Source organism: Fringilla coelebs (genome assembly GCF_963513975.1).
Source record: "Fringilla coelebs genome assembly, chromosome: Z".
In the NCBI taxonomy this organism is placed as follows: domain Eukaryota; kingdom Metazoa; phylum Chordata; class Aves; order Passeriformes; family Fringillidae; genus Fringilla; species Fringilla coelebs.
In genome coordinates, this window is record NC_140031.1 from 63,886,407 (window position 1) to 63,904,953 (window position 18,547).

At 45.1% G+C, this 18,547-nt stretch overlaps 1 protein-coding gene across 2 annotated transcripts; it reads left to right on the forward strand.

Annotated features, from left to right (window-relative positions):
- Positions 1 to 5,287: 5,287 nt before the first annotated feature.
- Positions 5,288 to 17,989, forward strand: TRIM14 (tripartite motif containing 14). 2 transcript variants are annotated; one of them, XM_084224601.1, is made up of 6 exons: positions 5,288 to 5,360; positions 12,366 to 12,461; positions 13,367 to 13,600; positions 14,648 to 14,810; positions 15,868 to 15,960; positions 17,018 to 17,989. In XM_084224601.1, the coding sequence occupies exons 2-6, from the start codon at positions 12,372 to 12,374 to the stop codon at positions 17,551 to 17,553; spliced, it is 1,116 nt and encodes a 371-aa protein (XP_084080727.1). In that variant the 5' UTR covers positions 5,288 to 5,360; positions 12,366 to 12,371; the 3' UTR covers positions 17,554 to 17,989. The 2 variants fall into 2 exon arrangements, with proteins under 2 accessions (XP_084080727.1, XP_084080726.1); XM_084224600.1 differs by lacking the exon at positions 5,288 to 5,360 and adding an exon at positions 7,165 to 7,342.
- Positions 17,990 to 18,547: the final 558 nt, after the last annotated feature.

Consider the following 18,547-nt stretch of genomic DNA (forward strand, 5'->3'; position numbering starts at 1 on the left):
TACTTTCATTTAGTTTCTTAATGAAAATGTCAAAAGAGAGAGCATCCAATGCCCATAAAATTAGGAGTTTCAAAATTTTATTTGGTTTTCAGGCAAAAAATACTTGAACATGAAAACTGAACTCACACAGCACTGCAAAAATATTTTTCTAGCCATACAATTAAAATACTTAAAATACATCCACGTATGCCTATGTGTCCAGAAGGTTCTCTTGACTCAGAATAAAACAGATCTTCCCTGTGTGGTCCCACTGGAAATGGGTAGCTCTGGTGCAAACAAAACCAAGACAAACTCTGATCTCTGCAGTAAAAATTATTTCTCTTCTTAAGCCAGTGGGAAGGGTGACTTCTATTGAAAACAGAGCACTTTGATACTGGATTCTTCAGTTCAGCCTTATTTAACATTCTGCCCCTGTGTGGCAGTGACTAAAGGCTGTTCAGTGCCTACAGATGGTGCATTAGTGCCATGCAAATTACAGTCCTCAATGTCTTTGCTGAAGTGGTGGTTCCACCTGGTTTTGAGTTGGTTGGTTGGTTTTTTTGTAGATGGCTACAAAGATGTCCGGATCTGCACCAAGACCTGTAAATTGTATGCTAAAACAGACTTCCCTCCTTTACCCCTTTACCCACCTTTTCCTCCTTTACCCCCCTGCCCCATACCTCACACAAACGTACGAAGATGAAATCAGAGCTTGTATTAGAAAATTAGAAATTTTCTGTACAAAGAAGTAGAGGATGCTACCCCTAAACAAAATCCTGGTCTCTGTGCACTGTATGCTGCCAAGCTGCAGAAACACTGAAATTTTGCAGAAAAGCACCCCTATTTTTCAGCAGGCTTATATTAGATCCAAATCAGCAGAAGGAAAGCATCATTTCACCTCAGATCTAGCAGATGAGGATTCAGGCCCATTCTGACCCTACCAACACACTCTACCCACGAGTCCTCCTCAGCTGGCTTTCACACTGAGACTGTGCTGAACGAGGGAAACATTATTACTCCTCTTTTTTATGATTTAACTCTTCTCTCCACTGCTGTACTGGAGGATGATTCTTCTTGGCAAAAACAGCATGAGGCACACTCTGAGACATTTAAAATCTGTTTTGAAAGACTAAAGATATTCCCTCCAGAGAGATGAATGTGGGAGTTGGATGAAAAGAGAATCTTCAGACCGCTCACAACCACAGTGCAGGAGCACTTTCCCCCAGTGTTAGTAAAGTACTGGGGAGAAATTACATCTTATTTTGGTGCATTACAGCAGCCCCTGGTTATCCAGTATACACAACCATTATTTAGATTTATCACAACTGTCTTCTCCACGGTAAACAATTTAAAACACTTGAAAGCACAGAGAATGTAGCTCAATGAGTTTGTTCATCTGCAACGGGAAGTGCCCTAGGTACTAATAACTTGCAAATTCTAATGCTGCAACAATAGGCCTTGAAATGTCCTTACAAACAACCTTATTTTTGAGTTTGGATAGATAGACTAGAACGCCTGAACTGCCAGCTGGGTACTAGTGCCATTCCTCTGGGACAGAAGATGAGCCCAATGTGCCTTAATGTTCTTATCAGCAATCAGGGCAAGAGGATGGAAAATGCCCTCGGAATTTGCTGTCATTACAAACAAGGAGGGTATGAAGAAGAGGATGAGGAAAGATTAAGTGGCAGGCAGAGTCAGTCTTCTGAGGGACTGTGAGGTGCTGCAGAAAGCACCAGCATGAACTTCACAAAGATCGAGACGCGTCTGGGCTTATCCAACCCAGAGTGACTCTGCAGCAGCTCAGGCAGGGCACCCACAGGCTGGGGATTACCTTTGTCCAAAAAGAAGCTAGAGTCCTGAGCTGAGTATCTTCCATCAGCATTTTGTGGTTTTGTGATGATGAAGAGCAGCCATGTGCTGATGAACACATGCAGTGCAGTTAGCTCAGGTTGCAGTTACAGTGAGAGCTGCAGGCTGAGCTCTGCCTGGGAGCCCGGGGCAGGAGACCAGGAACTGCCAACCCTTGGCACAGGAAAGGGCACAGGGACCTGTGGCACCAGCCTGGGGACTGACACTGACACACAGCAGGAGCCAAAGGCTCAGCTGGAAGACCCCAGACTTTCTGGGATACAAACTGTGAGGGTAAAAAAGCCCAGGTAATCCTTTGTTAGGGTTTCTCCTCGAGGCACCAGCTCCAACTCTTACTCTCTTGCTACACCAGGATTAAATTACTTGTAACCAGAGATCTGGCAGAAGCCCTCATGAGCCAGAGGCAAGTGCCATTCCGAGAGAATGAGCAGTGCCTGCCCTGCCCTCCACCAGTCAGTCAGGGGTTGGGCTCAGATCCCTGCTCCAGACTGGAGGAGATGATGGGGCACCCAGTGCAGTGCCACACACGGTCAGGAGCTCTGAGGAGAGCTCTGACAGCACCTGGTGAGCTCTCACTGCCCATGGCCATTTTGGGGAGGGAGTGTCAGACTGTGCTGGGCTGTACCCGTATCCACAGTAGAATTCCACGGTGGTCTGCCCATCTCCTGACACTTCTTTTTTGAGGCAACTCCTGCACAGACAAAACACATCTTTGGAGAGTGTACAAAAAACCATATAGTTCACCCTCTGTTGCTATTATGTGCACGTGGTGTCTCTTCAAAATGGGGCTTGAGGGAGATCTGCACGTAAAGGAATGTTCATCTTCAGACGGTGTGTTACTGTAACTATTTGAATTGATTGCTGTGGGGCAAACTTGAAATACCAAGAGCAGGTTCTACAGAATGTTTAGGTCAGCTGGAAACACTGCTTTATTTCTTGTACATTTCTGAGATTTCCTCTGGACTAGTACTTGCTTGTAGTGGTGATAATTCTGTGTATATTTAAAAAAAAAACCCAACGTGGTAAACATGAAAATGCTTGAAAGTTCTGTTATGGTCTTCAGGATGTAGAAGGTTAGACCCACTGAATCTGCAGAGAATTTAGCACTTAATGAACTGCAATAAAGGTGTAAAATTACTGGGCATATTGGTTCTTGTACAATGTGTAGATGATCTGTCATTGGCTAATTGTGACAAGGGTGTTTATGTATTAGACAGTATGCATTTATGTATTGCCAAAAGAGGGAACTGCCTGCATCTCCATCCAAACTTCAGCTGTGCCAGAGAAGAAGTTAAATATTTAGGCTTTACTTTAGAAAGGGATGCTGAACAACAGGTCAAAAAAGAACAGAGGCCATAATTAGGCTCCCACATCCAGTCACAAAAAGCATGTACGGTGTGCTCGGAGCTGTGGGGTTTTGTTGGCCATAGATTCCTGCGGTAGAGGAATTGACTAAGGCTCTGACTGAGGAAACCAAGAACAAAGACATAAAGTCTATTGCACAGGCCCTGGAGGAAGAATAAGTTTACACAGCAATAAAAGGAGCTCTGGTGTCGGTCTGCTCCTGGTCCTGGGCTCCTAGGTTATACAAAACCCTTCAATCTTATGCACGTGAATGTAAAGGAACAACCAGTGGAGTAGTAAAGCATAATTCAGGACCCCATCAGAGACCATTTGCATATTACTCATTTAAATTATCTCCACTTGCAGCAGGACACCAGCCTAAGTCAGTGGCAACAATAGCAAAAATATTAGAAATTAGTGGTTCCCCTTATCCTGAAACAGTTCATATCCCACCTGACGTGGAGGCACTGCCGACAGCCTGCAGCCCAAGCACCAACACCGCAATGGGCACATGGATATCAGCTGATCTTTACAAGGGCAGACAATATTAAAGAGATGTAACACCTTGAATGCAGCAAGCCCAATGCCTCTGCCTGATGACAGAGAAGGTGCTGTTGTGCCTCCAGTTGGCCAGAGTGAATGGCCAAATTTGAGAGACCCTGAGACCGTGTATGAGAAGGACTACTCATGAGAAGAAACAGGGGGAAAAGTGGGAGGCAACACAGGATTGTGATAGAATGTGGTCTACAGAGGGGAAGCCAACTCTTCCAAAGAGATATTTAATCTGTGTGGTTAGAAGATTTCACAATAAAGTCGGTGGAGAGGCAGAGGCAACAGCTAGCTAAATAAAAAAAAAAACAACAAAAAAAAGGGCAGCTCCAGGAATTCATACCACTGCAAGAAGGATCACAGACAGCTTCCCAGCCTATCAGAAGTTCTCAAGTATCAGACCAAACTCAGAGATAGGATGACTAACTACGAGCCTACTTCCCTTTTCAGTGACTATATAGACTCTGTGGACACATACGGCTGCGTGCAAGCATTTGCCAGCGACAGCAGATCAATTATCAGGCTGGCAGAAGCCTTTTCAATAAAAAGGGCTGGCACAAGAGGAGCACAAAAGGCCTTGGCTTAAAAAAGTTAAACGTAGATACAGGGTTCTACAGAGCCTATTGAATCAGACAGGGGTGCTCATTTAACAGCAAATATAAACAACCAGTTGTGTAAGTCCTTGAAAATACAGAGAAAATTACATCTAACTGTGTCACCCACAATCTTCAGGACAAGTAGAGGGGAGGAACAGGACTCAAAAATATGCACATGAACTTATCTGAAATGGCCCCAAGCCTTAAATTTGGGGCTGTGGAATGTTTGGAATGTTCTGTCACAAGACAAAGCACTGGCAGAAAGTTTTTTTGGAAGCCACTGAGCTACATCAGGAACTTACATTCCAGTTAAGACCAGCCTTTTGGATGGAAAAAAGCACCTGACCCAGTATTTTATGTATAAAATACAGAAAGGGTTAGAAGAATGGAGAAAGTATCCACAATAGTATCAGCCCAGCCCACTTGAAATAGAAGTAAATGATACACAACCTGCAGATGTAGTGCTGAGCAAGATATTCTCCCACAGAAGTAAAATTAGAATCTAAATGGGAGGGACCATATGCTGTCCTTCTGTGGCTTTATTTTGCTGTTAAAATTCTGTGTTAGGAAAACTGGATACACCAGTCTCCAGATAACCAACAAGCAGTGAATGATTAAGAAGTTGGACAATAAATGAGTTTCAAGAATCTTTCGCGATCTAGTCTTGATAATAATTTCTACCCAATGACAACAGTGTTAGCCTTAATTCTGTTACTTGTAATAATGTTGTAAGTAATGGCAGTGTAGAACGCTGTGAAAGCTTTCTTTTCCCCTTTTAACATGTCAGCAGATATGCTCAATCCAAAAAAAAGGGACGAACATTCAGTGCAGGTAGCTCGGAGTGCAGCGGCAGTGGGAGCTGCCGGTTGAGTCTGGCTGGGAGCCTGAGGCAAGAGGCCAGAACTGCCAGTGTTTGGCACAGCAAAGGACACAGGGGCCTGTGACCCAGCCAGGTGACCGGACACTGAGGCACTGCAGGAGCCCAGGACCCAGCAGGAAGACCCCAGACTTTCTCTGAGGCAGGTAATGCTTTGTTCAGGATTCCTACCTGAGGCACCAGCTGGAGCTGTTACTCTGTTACCGAACCGTAAATAAGTATTTTCAGGGATCCAGAGGTCTGAGATTCTGCTGCTGGAAACCTGAGGCTGAACTGTTAAGGAAGCCTCATCTGACTGTGAGTGCGGGGTGTGTAGGAGTCAGGCAGGGACCCTTTGGCTCACTGGAGAGACCCCTGTGAAGGGTCCTCAGTCCCAGCAGTTACAGACTCTGGTGGTGTGACTGACAGAGTGTTCCTGAACGGTCACATGGGAATGTTTACTTAATACACACATTCCTCTGGACAGGGCACACAGGCTCCATCAGGCAAACCCTCCTGCAGAAGCTGCAAACATAGTGGTGGAGCTAAAGCTTAGCATTTCAGAGCACACAGGCAAAGAACTGGAATTGTTCAGCCTCTGTCAGAGAACTCAGCACAGTCTACAGCTCCTGTATGGGCATAGATTGAGAAGATGAGATTAAAACTCCCCTCGGAAAGGCATAGTGAAACAACATGGCTCCAGTTGCAATGAGGAAAATGTTGGTTGACAGTAGGAAAACCTTTCTTTTTGAGTTTGGTCAAGCAACAGAGGAGGTGAAACTGCACCAAAGAAGATGTGAAACTCTTATTTTAAGGCATTAGCACTTTTCTTTGGGTGTGTAGAACAAGAGCAAACAATCTACAGATATCCATGATGATCCCTAAGATTCCGCAACTGTAGCCTGAGGTCTGTATGAAACACTTTCCAAGAAAAAAAACTGACTTTTCTATGTACAAAAGGCACTTTCTAAATCACTGGTTATGTTAGCAGCATCTTCACAGGCGTGAAATTCTGCCTGATGCATGAAGTTCAACAAGACTGCCCTTGTTCCTCAGTACTCCACATTTTCATGTACTAATACATAATCTGACTCCCACATGTTGCACCAAAATGCTTGGTTTTCAAATATCTTCCTATTTTTTCACATCTTATGTGTGTGCACGTGTTGCGTGTGTGAATAGTCTGTATTGCTTTTATTCACAAGAAGAACAAAGCTTATTAAAAAACTAGTATGAATTTGGTTGAATCTAGGTAAGAATTACACCCAGTGAAGGTAAGCGTGCAAGCTCTGTAAGAGCATGAGCACTCTGTTTTGATTTCTAGAAAAGAGACCATTCAGAGCACAAAATTCCAAATGAAAAACAGAAAGTGACAGAACACACCCTGAAGACAATTTTGCCCCCACATTTTTGTATCAGGGAAGCGTTTTGCTCAGCCATGGCACTGAAGCCCACCCCACACCGACGCTGCTGAAATTCCACAAATTAGTCAGTTTTCCAGCCCGGGCCGCGGGCGGAGGCAGCTCCCAGGGCAGCGGCTCTCCCGCTGCAGGGCACAGCTCCTGCCGGCACCGACTGCCCGACAGCCCCGCCGCGGGCCCCGCTCCGGCGGCGAGCGAGCCGGGCAAGAGGCGCGCCGGGGCCGCGGCCACGGCCACGGGCACAGTCACGATCACGGGCACAACCACGGGCACGATCAGGGCCACGGGCACGATCACGGCCACGGCCACCGGCACAGCCACGGCGACGGAGACAGCCGTGGCCACCGGCACAGCCACGGGCTCAGTCACAGCCACGGGCGCAGTCACAGCCACGGGCACAGCCACGGCTCGCCTGCCCGAAGGGCGGCCCCGCCGCCCTCTGCGCACACCCTCCACACGCCGGCCCCGCATCCGCCTCTCCCTGCCCCCGCCTGCCCCGTATCCGCCTCTCCCTCAGCTGCCGGCTCCGCATCCTTCTGTTCCGCACCCTCCCGGCCGCCCCCGGCATGGCGCAGGGGGAGCCGCGGCTGTGCGGGGCCCATGCCGGGCGGCCGCTGGAGCTGTTCTGCGAGGACTGCGGGTGCTGCGTGTGCGCTCTGTGCCCGGCCCTGGGCGCGCACCGCGGGCACCGCGCCTGCCTCCTGCCGCAGGCCGTCCGCCGCACGCAGGTGAGTGCCGGGCGCCGCCGAGCCCCGCCGGCCGCTGTGCCGCGGAGAGGGGGTGAAACCGGGAGCTGAGACAAGATCTTCCTGATTTCGTGTCTTGCCGGTTGTCCCCGCCTTTCTGAAACGTGTGCCGCTGGGTTTTCTCTGGCTGGAGTGTGATGGTGGTAGCTGTGAGTATTAGTGCAGTGCCACAGTACTAAGCCGATCTTCAGCCTTTAGCCTTGCTTGCCTTATAAACACCTTGTGAAGTTCAAGGTTTGTAGACTGTGTTAACTAAGAACAAAGTTTCTGTACTTTCTGTACTTCAACAAGAGCTTTGTAGACCCCATACAGACTGGGTCAGCCTGATGCCACTCCACAAGGATGTGGGTGGGTTGTGTACGAAAAGGAAAGAGTCAATCAGTCACACCCAAGTGTCCACAAAACAGGTGTATAAATCAAGGGGCAAGGAGGAAGTGACTTTCACTGTTAGATCACCTGCAGCAGCATTTTATCCTCAGATCTTGTATATGGAATCAGAGGAGTGTGGCTGTCCCAGGAAATTTGTTTTTATTGACAGGCTAAAATAACCTTTGACCGAAACCTCAGGGGAAGGGGAAAGGTCATTTCTGTTTACTCCCTGGCCCCACCGTTGTAGCTGGTTAAATCACAATGACTACCCGTGCACAGTCCTCTGATAACTCCTCTGGGATAGTGTGGGTTAACCCCAGTAGGCAGCTAAGCACAGCACAGCTGCCTGCTTATTCCCCTTCCTTGCCTAGTGGGGCAGGGGTAGAGAAACACTAGAACCAAGAAAATTCATGAACTGAGATAAAAATAAGTTTAATAGAAGAAGAAGAAGTGGAGGGAATAGAAAAAGAACAAAAGTGATGCAAAGGCAGACATGCACTGTACAGTTCCTGAGCAAAAGACAGCTAGCCCACCTAAACAGCTCTCTTCCAGTTTGCAGAAATTATGTTATATGGTATGCATTACCTCTTTGATTAGTCATCTCCTGCTTGTGTCCCCTTCTAGTCTTCTGTGCACTCACAGTATAGTCACATCTGAAACACAGCACCACAAGGGTTGCTATGAGGAAAATTGACTCCATCCCAGCCACAGCCAGCCCAGGCGCTCTTTTCTAAGATTTTTTCTTTCATCCCAGTGTAGCTGTCCACCAAATACCCTCAGGAAGCTTTGCAAGCTTGACAATACTCCTGCTTGTGCTGTTTTACTTGGAAAGCATGCCAGGAGGCTTACTAAGGCCTGCATGCTGTGGTGCTAACTTTGGGAGACTTAAAATACTGGTAACACAGAGGTTTGATGTTCAGAAGCTTCTCTTCTTTCTTTTTCCTTTTTTTTTCTCTACAACTGCAGAAAGTTTCTTCCCACTCCTTTTGTGATATAGGGGTGCTACTAGGAGCTTTCCTGCAGAAAACACTAGGAAGAAACAATTCCTACAGAACTTCCTGCTTGGAAGTTCACACAGGCTGTGAGCTGGTACACAGGTCATGATAAACTCTTGGAGCATTCTGTTACACTTCGTGTTACAGAGCGTTACAAGGGCAGAGGGCTGTGCACTAGCTCTGCCCTCTAGGCTGCTGCAGACAGCAGCACAAAGGTACAACTGTTTAAGACGTCTGAGCAACGCAGAGCACTGCACCTGCCTGCTGGTGTGCTTTCACCCAAAGTGTGCCTCTTGCAGGTGGGAACTCACTATACTGTTTGCACTCCCTTCATGACAGGGGGGCAGTGGGTGGGTGATGCACGTATTGTGCAGTGGCAACCTGATCTGAGGCAAAGTGCACAAATCTACAAACTGTGCTGCTTCCCTGGGGATCTGATGGACAGAGGGAAGCATGTGCTGTTGATAAAGACTTGTTTCTGCTAAAAGAGGAAGTGAGCGGGGTAGAAACTTGTACTCCGGCGTGACCCTCTGTCCCTAGGAGGTATCTACTGACATCTACTGGCTTAGGGCTGCAGAGACCTTAGGCACAAACTATCAATAGCTTTAGCCTAAGAGATGGTATTTTGACTAGTGATTTTGTTTGCTGTGAGCAGTCATTCAGTACAGCCCTTGTAGTGTGACATCAGCCAGGCAGCACTTCTTGTACTGAGAATCTTCCACAGGTCTTTCAGCAGATCCTAGCTCTGAGTGCTGAGCAGACATGAAAACCATTGTGTGAGACCCATCAGCTGCATAATCCCTGGAGCAGAGATTGTTTAAAATCAAAAAGGATGTTCCCTGTTCACCTGCAGCAGAAAGGATCAGCATCCTTTGCACTTGATATGTGTCCTGTGAGCTTGACTGGAGCTCTGAGTGTCATCTCAGAAATCCTTGCTTTTACAGTGTTTTCACTTGAATGAGTTAAAGCATCCAGGCAATCCCTAAAGGAAGATTTTCAGAGTTGATTCCTCAGGGTGAAGAGGAATGGGATGCTGGCACACTCTTCAATTGGTAGGAAGCAGCTCTTTCATATACCTCTGTAAAGAAAGTAATGCTTAACTAGAAATGCTTGGGATTAATATAAGTATTTGCATACAGCCACTGTTGCGAATGCACGAAGTGATGTGCGCTCCTAGCAAAGAAGGAAGATTGGGTTTTTTGCTGTGGCCTTTGTCAGTCTTTGAGGAAAGGAATGAAGACTTGCAGTTATTATATTGCAGAGGTTCTATTGTCATTATATCACAAGGGTTCCATATTGCTAGAGTTTCATACCTCCGTGAAGGCAGCTCCTCTAAGCACTGACCCTTCCTTCTTCTCATAGCAGCCAACTGACTCCAGTTCCCCCACAACCACCCAATCCACTCTTTTTTAACACTCTTCTTATTGGCTACAGCTGCAGCCTGTTAGAGTCAGGCCTGTTCCTAATCTCTAATAATTGGCCCAGCTGAAACTCCTTAAGGGGTAAGATTACTTTCTATGCTACCTTTATTTTCTTATATTGTATCCCCCTACAATTCCCCCTTTTTCTTTTGATTACAGAGTTGCAGCATTTCTAGCAGGACATGTTAATTTATTTGAACATTATGACACATTCATATATTTCATTTAGAACTAATAGTTATAAAAGTGTTCAGACAACATATTACAGTACAAATACATATATATTTCTAGGTGTTGGTTCAGTTTTGCGGTTTTTCTCAGTTCACAAAGTACTTATCTTCAAAATCTTTTATACTAATGCTTAACAGACATTAATAGCTCCACTAATCAGTAGACACATTGTACTGAATAATAGAACTATTCTTTTGCCAGTTCTTACAGTTACTTTAGTAAATTCTCCCCTGGTCCTTTCTTCTGAAATCACACAGTCATATAGTTTAGTATTTGAGTCCTTTTTCCTGAATCCACGGGGTCATATAGTTTGGTATGTGAGTCCTTTTTCCCCAAACCCACAGGGTCATATAGTTTAGTATTCGAGCCCTTTTTCCTCCCAAAGTCACGTTGGGGTCACCAATTGTTGTTATTATATCACAACAGTTCTATTGTCATTATATCACAAGGGTTCCATATTGCTAGAGTTTCGTACCTCTGTGATGGTTCTTGTAGGCAGCTCCTCTAAGCACTGACCCTTCCTTCTTCTCAGAGCAGCCACCTAACTCCAGTTCCCCCTCAACCACCCAAGCCACTCTTTTATAGCACTCTTCTTCTTATTTGCTACAGCTGCAGCCTGTTAGAGTCAGGCTTGTTCCTAATCCCTAATAATTGGCCCAGCTGCAACTCCTTAGGGGTAAGATTACTTTCTATACTACCTTTATTTTATTATGTTATATCCCCCTACAAGTCTAGGCGGCAAAATAAACTGAGGAAGGCTGGTACCTGGTAGAATTCCTGAATCCTCTAGTGGTGTAGAACTCTTCTGGTTCTTCAGGGGCAAGACTAGAAAACTGTGTCTGGAATAAATAGCATGAGTGTCTTGCTCTATGCAAGAACATTTATCTGCTTGCATGGATGTATCTGTGCCAAGGGCCTTCCAGGTGCAGAGTCTCTGGCTTTTGCTGGGAGCCCATTTTCTTCTGACTCTCATACTCAAATGACTAACTGCAGGTGTTTTCTAAGGAAACAGAAGTGCAAACTGTTGCTCATGAAGCAACACTCATGCTCTGTTTGTCCACGCTGCAGAGTTTAAATGCTGTGCTGCCCTGGGGCTGTTGCAGTGACCTGGCACAGGTGCATGCAGGTGCTCTTGGCTGGGTCTCAGCTGCAGAAGAGGACACTGATAGCAGCTACAGCTGGTGCTAGCTTACCTGGTATTTATGGAGGGCCTGTTTTAGCACCAGTGCACTGAGAGCACTGTGGGGCAGCTTTGCCTGTATCCTTCATGTCACTAATTGCAAAAATGCATTAGCAGGCACACCAAGGCTGTTCTACCTGCTGGGCAGAGGGCAGCCAATTTCAGAGGACTGCAGGTGAGAAACTGGAGCAAGATATAAGCAGAACATTGATTAAGTTGTGCTGGGCACGCCATAGTCTGAGAAGTGTCACAGATACTGTGACTGATTGCCAGCCATGCTTACACCATTAGCTGTTGAAGACAGACTACAGCATCACTGTGGCAATAGTGGGGTATTGATTGGTCTTTGTACACTGGGAAGCATTCTCAACATTCACTGGATTTTTAGTCTAAATGGAGCCTTCCTCTTATCCTCTAAATATAAGTACTTAGTCACCCTTCAGCTGCTAAATGCATTAGCACGTTATTGAAATACGCAGCACCATAAATTTAAAGACGAATATGGTTTTTTCACTTTGGATTTCCCTGCCCCTTAAGAAGGTGGTGCTAATTTGCCCACCTGTCCAAACCTTACCAGTATAACCACCAGGTGAAATGATGAAATCTTTGTGGTTCATCACTACAGTGGCCTTAATAAGCCTCATAAAAGGCCATTCATTTAAGAGTTTCACCTTCCAATTCAGAATATTCTGATTCTGAAACAGAGTATTTCAGTACCCTCCTATATGGAAATCAAGCTGGATAGCTGTTTCTGGTTTTTACAGATGTTATTATGAAATAGCGTTTTATTTTGTTTTGTTGTTGTATAGGAACTCATGGCATTGTGCTTGAAGAACCTAGAAGAGAGAAAAGAGGAAGAAGATGGCAACAGGAGGAGCATAGAGCAGGCTGTAAAAGATGTGAAGGTAAAGTGCAGTTTCGCTCTCCTCTGGATGGTCATTTTCCAATCAAAAAGGATGGTTTTGTTTTCTCTGTAGCTATATAAAGACCCAGCCATCTATTGGGTGGCTACTCTACTTCTCAGGAGAAGAATGTATTCCCTGTATTCATCACAATATATGACACTACCAAAGAGAGGGAAGAGGGAGAGTCTCCAAAGACCTGGTACTTATTCCTTGATCAGCTGAACATCTCTGGAAGACCAAGGCTGAAATTTTTATGCAGAGGAATAGTAGCTAGCCCCACATGCCTGTGTTATTCTGGGTACACTTATGTCTCTTGTATGATATGCACTGAACTGCATTATTGAATTTTCTGGATTCAGAGTTGAGTAAACACAAGAACAGTTCTATTGATTCTGTCTTAAGAATGGGAATGTATGCTAAGCTGCACCTCATTTATAGAGCATGAAATTACTTCTGCTCTAAGGAGCATTGCTAGGCACTTTTGTTACAGAAATGTCAGTAAGAGCTTGAGGGAGCTTTAGAGACTCGGTCTGATGCCACTTTCTTTTGGAGGCTTTCTCTTCCTACCAGTTACTTGTCTGTAGCTTGCCTTAAAAGCAGTCAAAATCTTGCTACAGAAGGGCAAGGTCTACTTCTTGTTGCAATTGGTACCCTGTATTTCCATCTGAAACCAGATTTTTTGACATAAATAGGCATCTTGGAATCTTCCTTCCCTCTTTTTCATCCAGACATCAGCAGGTAGATCATATCTGTGCTCCCTTAAGGGGTAGAGACATGTTTCTGAAGAGATGGAGAAAATCAGTAAAATTCAGCCAAAACCTAGCACTGAAATTCTGAAAGAGAAATGTCTGAAATGTTTATGGTCTGTTGAGCAGGGGGGAGACATTCTTCTACTTTATCCATAGGCACATGCTGATATGATCAAACGGCAGCTGTCAGAAAAAATGACTGAGCTTCAGTTACTTCTTCGGGAAGAAGAGAGTCTGGCAAAAATCTTCATTGATGAAAAGACTCAGCAAGCCCTGGGAACACATGATCAGCATTTGAGGTCCTGTCAAGGACAGCTTGAAGCCCTTGAGACCTTCACACAACGAATCAGACAGATACAACATGACAGTGATCCTATTCATTTGCTGGAGGTGGTATTGTATGGTCTCTTTCTTCCTCTTACCCTGACAGTCCGTGGTAAATTTCTCTAGTGATGTCTTCTGTAGATCCTTCTGTATGTAAGCAGCATTTTCCTAAGTGCTTTTTAATTTGCTTGGTGTTGGTGTTTTGGTAAGCAAATTTGTTTCCTGATTTTTGAGCTATTAGGTCTTCCTGCTATGGCGTTGATTTCAGGTCTGTATAAAATTCATGGTAATTTTTAGCATAGCTGGAAAAGACAGATATGTGTCTCTTAATCTTGAAGACAGATGCTGTATCAAGTCTTTCCTTGTCCAGTGTAATATGAAGACATGAGAAAAGCCAGCCCTCAGGAAACCTCAGGAGGGAAGTTAAAATATGTCATTTCCTTAATTGCAAGAAATCCTAATCACAATAAGCCTCCACTTCACTGGAGGGAGCAATGCTGTTCTTTTTGCCTATAGATGATGATCTTCACCTTCCTTGGAAAGATTGTGTTGCCATGTGCTTATGCCCTGACACAAGACAAATCACAAGACATCATCTTGCAATTTCTTACAGGATGATACCTCTGGAGCATTTCTGCATCCTTGCAATGTGTCAGACTGGAGTTTCCATTGCTGTGATATGGCCCTAGCATTCTGCTCGGTGTGCTAGCAACACACCTACACACAGGAGCTGCTCTTTGTGATTTTGTGGAGATTTTCTTGTGGGGAGGTTGGCTTTGATTCTTCAGATTGTTTGTAAAACATAATAGTTTGATTTTTGCATTGATGGGATTTCCCACAAAAGGTCCTGGCCAGGCTAAACTAATTTCCATCCTGGAGGGATCTCTTTAACTATGGCTGTTGGGTTCTCCATGTCTGGGGCTGTTCCACTGGCAGGAGGAGGTAATGGGCAGGCTAATGAGCTAAAAGGCAGGCTGATCTCAGCAAAGTTTGCCTGTTATGGCCCATAGGTTTACCTAGTGTCCTTGCTCTGTGGTGTATGGGAGCAGGGACAGAAGAGTCCTTTCATGTCACAGTCTCTGCTAATTGTAGTGTTTGGCTTTCTGCCCTCAGAAATACACAGAAATTGAGAAGGAAATTAAGGAATCCAGGCGCCCATTAGAAAAGTGGCATCCAATTCCACCCTCGTTTGAACACTTACTTAACCATTATAAACACTTCATCAGAGCTCTTCAGTCCATTCTACAGAAACCATTGGAAGCCCGGCTTAAAGAAGGTACCTGGGAGAGTGCTCTGTATTTTGCTTTCTTCTGCTCTCTTTGTAAATAAAGTGTACATTTTAAGTAAGAAGAGGACTTTTACCAAATCATCTGGAGAAACAACCCTGTTTCAGGCATGGGTACTGCTTTCTGACAGCATGGGTGTAATGCTGTTGTAGCAGCAGTGATTTAGGAACATAAGAGGTTTCTCTTCCAGCTCTAAAAGTGATCTTTGGTTTGTCTGCTGGCTTTTTTCCCCCCTCATTTCCATCAGTTATTTCAATACAATTTAATGTGGACCATCACACCTATAGAGTGTATCTGTTTTCTCAGTTACTTACAATTGGGTATAAGCGCTCTGGCATTGGGGTACCTCTAAAATTTGAAAGCTTTTTAAAATTTATGTACCTGGTGATCTGCCTCAGTCTGAAGAAAAATGATGATTTTTAGTACTGCAAAGCTGAGCTGACATGTTCTATTTAGAAATCCTTTTGTCTTTGAGCTGTTATTCCATCCTTAAATGACCTTTGCCATGATTAAGAGAAGGAGTTTTTTCCTAATGGGCCGCAGAGCCACAAAGCTAAATAACCATGGGAAAATCCTGCTGCCTCTTTGAGCAGGCAACACTACACTAGCCATTACATTTCACCCAGATGCCTTTTAATCCCTTATCAGAGAATTGCCACTGAAAAGAAAGTAGCAGGTTGCTGGGGCAAATGGTCAGATCTGATCTGAAAGACCCCTGCAGGATGTGTGTAAGACTGCTAGAAAGCATCGTGGAGGTGCTCTGCAGCACCAGCACCTGCAGCTATCTTCAGCTGCCTGACTATTTTCATCTGATAAGGGCTACTTTTAATGGAATCAGGTCTGATTACTTGGTGTTGTGCTCAATTGTGTATTTCTGTGGCAACACTAGTCCAGCATCTCCATGCTATACAAAGAGCATAACTCTGAAAGCATACAGAGTGAGTAGGCCCTCCCCAGAAAAAGTCACACATTTTGTCCATGAAGTTGGAAAATGATTGTTAAAAAACTGGCAGACTCCCTAAGCTGTCCCTTTTCATCTTTGCCCAGATGTTTTCAGTAGCCTTAATCCCACTGCAAAGAAGGAGCCTGGGACCGTGCTGAAAACCATGACTCCTGTTGATCGGTTGCTTTTCTTAAAACGTAAGTATGATTATGTTGGAGTCCTAGAATCTCCTGAGCTGGAATGGACCCACAAAAATTACCAGGGTCCAACTCCTGGGACTGCACAGGACCATGTATCTGAGACCATTATCCAAGTGCTTCTTGAGCTCTGTCAGGGTTGGTGTTGTGATTACTTCCCTGGGGAGCCTGTTCCAGTGCCCAAACACCCTCTGGGGAGCCTTTTCCTAATATCTAACCTAAACCTTGCTTGACAGAACTTTCAGACCATTCCTTTGGGTCCTGTCATTTCCCCACAGAGAGGAGATCAGTGCCTGCCCCTTCTCTCCCCCTCACAAGGAAGCTGTAACTGCAATGAGGTCTCCCTTTAGTCTCCTCCAGGCTGAAGAGACCACAGGACTGGAACTCTCTGTGTATGGCTTCTCCTTATCCCATCACCATGAGTGATCCAGATTAGAAATGCGTGTTGGTGCCCTGCTGTGCTTCCCTTGGCATGCCTTTAGCAGTGTCTCTGGAGCTGCAGGCTCTGTGGCTCTCTGAATCCTGACCTCAGCCCAAATGGCAGCTCAGTGCTGTGGCAGCGGTGCCCGTCACATTGGTGCCCTAGGTTAGAAAGGTGTGGGGACAGCAGTGTTGGTTCATTGCTTTATGCACTTGCATACATTTTCCAGCCCGACTGTCCCTGGAGCTGTAGGCTCTGTGGCTAGCTGAATCCTATCCCTGCCTAACGTAGACTCAGCAATGTGGGGGCCCTGCCTTGCTGACTGGAATGCCTTTTCCAGACCCAGTGTCCTTGGACCTGTAGGCTTTCTGGCTGAGCCTTTAAATGTAAAGCAACCTTGGTGCTGTGGCTGAGGTCCCCATCACCATGGATCACAAAGGTGTAGAGGCAGCAATGTAAGTGCCCTGCTGTGACTCCCTTGGCATGCCTTTTCCAGCCTGCATTCCTGGGACTGCAGGCTTTCTGACTGTCCCAAAACACTTCCAACTGTGGGCTCCTTTGCAGGTGTTTTGTAACTTGGACTTCTTCCAAAAGTCATGAGAAATGTAGCAGGTATGTTTATGGCTTTTACTGCAGATGCAAGATCACCAACCTGGGAATACGACAGCATTCACCCGAGACTGAAATTGTCAGATGACCGTCTTGAAGTAAGCTGTAGCTGGAGGAAAATATTTTACCCCTGTAGTCCCCAGAGATTTGATAAATTATGGCAAGTGCTAAGCAGAGACGCATTCCTTTCTGGGAGCCATTACTGGGAAGTTGACCTGCTTCGTTCTGGAGCAGGCTGGTGGATTGGCGCAGCCTACCCTACCATTGGCAGGAAAGGAGACTCTGAAGCCTGTCGACTGGGCTGGAATAGAGCATCTTGGTGCCTTAAGAAGTTTGATTTTGAATACTGGGCATTTCACAAGGGAGAGAGAATCCCCATCCTGATAGAAGATGATCCTGATTGCATTGGCGTTTTTCTAGATTATGAAGCAGGAATCCTTTCATTCTACAATGTTAGCGATGGCATGGCTCATTTGCACACCTTCTGCTGCAAGTTCACAGAACCAGTTTATCCAGCCCTGAGACTCTGGGAAGGGTCCATCAGAACATGCAAACTAACCTAACAAACAAAGCCTCCTATTTCATGCTTTTTCTGCTAATGCCACTTCAGCAATTATCTACATGAATTCATCTCTGCTGTATCTAAGTTGTAATTATGATGCTTTTAGAAGGTAACGTAAGTTTAGGAAAACCAACTGATTTTTAATGTGTATTTTTTTTTCAATGAGGGAAGGTGACCTGACTTTTATAAATGATGTTGATATACCACTCAAAGTGCAGTACGTACTATTGTGGAACAGAAAGTTCAAGAAAATCAGCTGTATTTTTTTAATGCATATGTGTCTTTCAATGGGGAAAGATGATTTGACTTATTATATTCAGGTGTTGCTGTACCACCTGAAGTGCTGTATGGAGTATATGGAAGAAGTCAGGTTGAAAGAAACATACTCCAACTCAGACTGGAACATGGATACTGAATTTTGAAAATTTTTTTAATGAACTCCCTCCCCTCATCAGCCTGGAGAGGGGATTTGCAATTGTGTATGGCAACAGGTTTAGTTTGGGTCAAGCTTCAAGATTTTATACTGCATATTGTTATCATTGACAAGGTCAGATTTGGATAATAAATGCACTAAGTGAATTAGCTCATATTTAAGTGTCAACTTGGAAAAATCAAAGTCTGGCACTGACTCTTGGAAAGGTCCCTTCTGAAACTGGAGCTTCTGTGGCCACATTTAATAGTCACTAACTGGTCTTACATGTGACAGAATCTCTGAATTGGACTTCTGGGTGGGTGGCCCTATTCTTTACATTAAGTGGAAGCATGAGAAAAAGCTGTGTACAAACCCTAACAGAGGATGAAATAGCTACAGGGCTTACAGGTGCAATAAAACACCAGGCCAGAGGTGCATTTGTGGCCCATTTATCTTTGCATCCCATTTGCAACATTCACGTAAAACTAGGGGACACAGCTTACAAGTTTCTCTATATAGATATTTCTCCCCCCATCAATACATTAATTAAGTCCTGGAAATTTCTGGAGCTTTTGCTTACAGC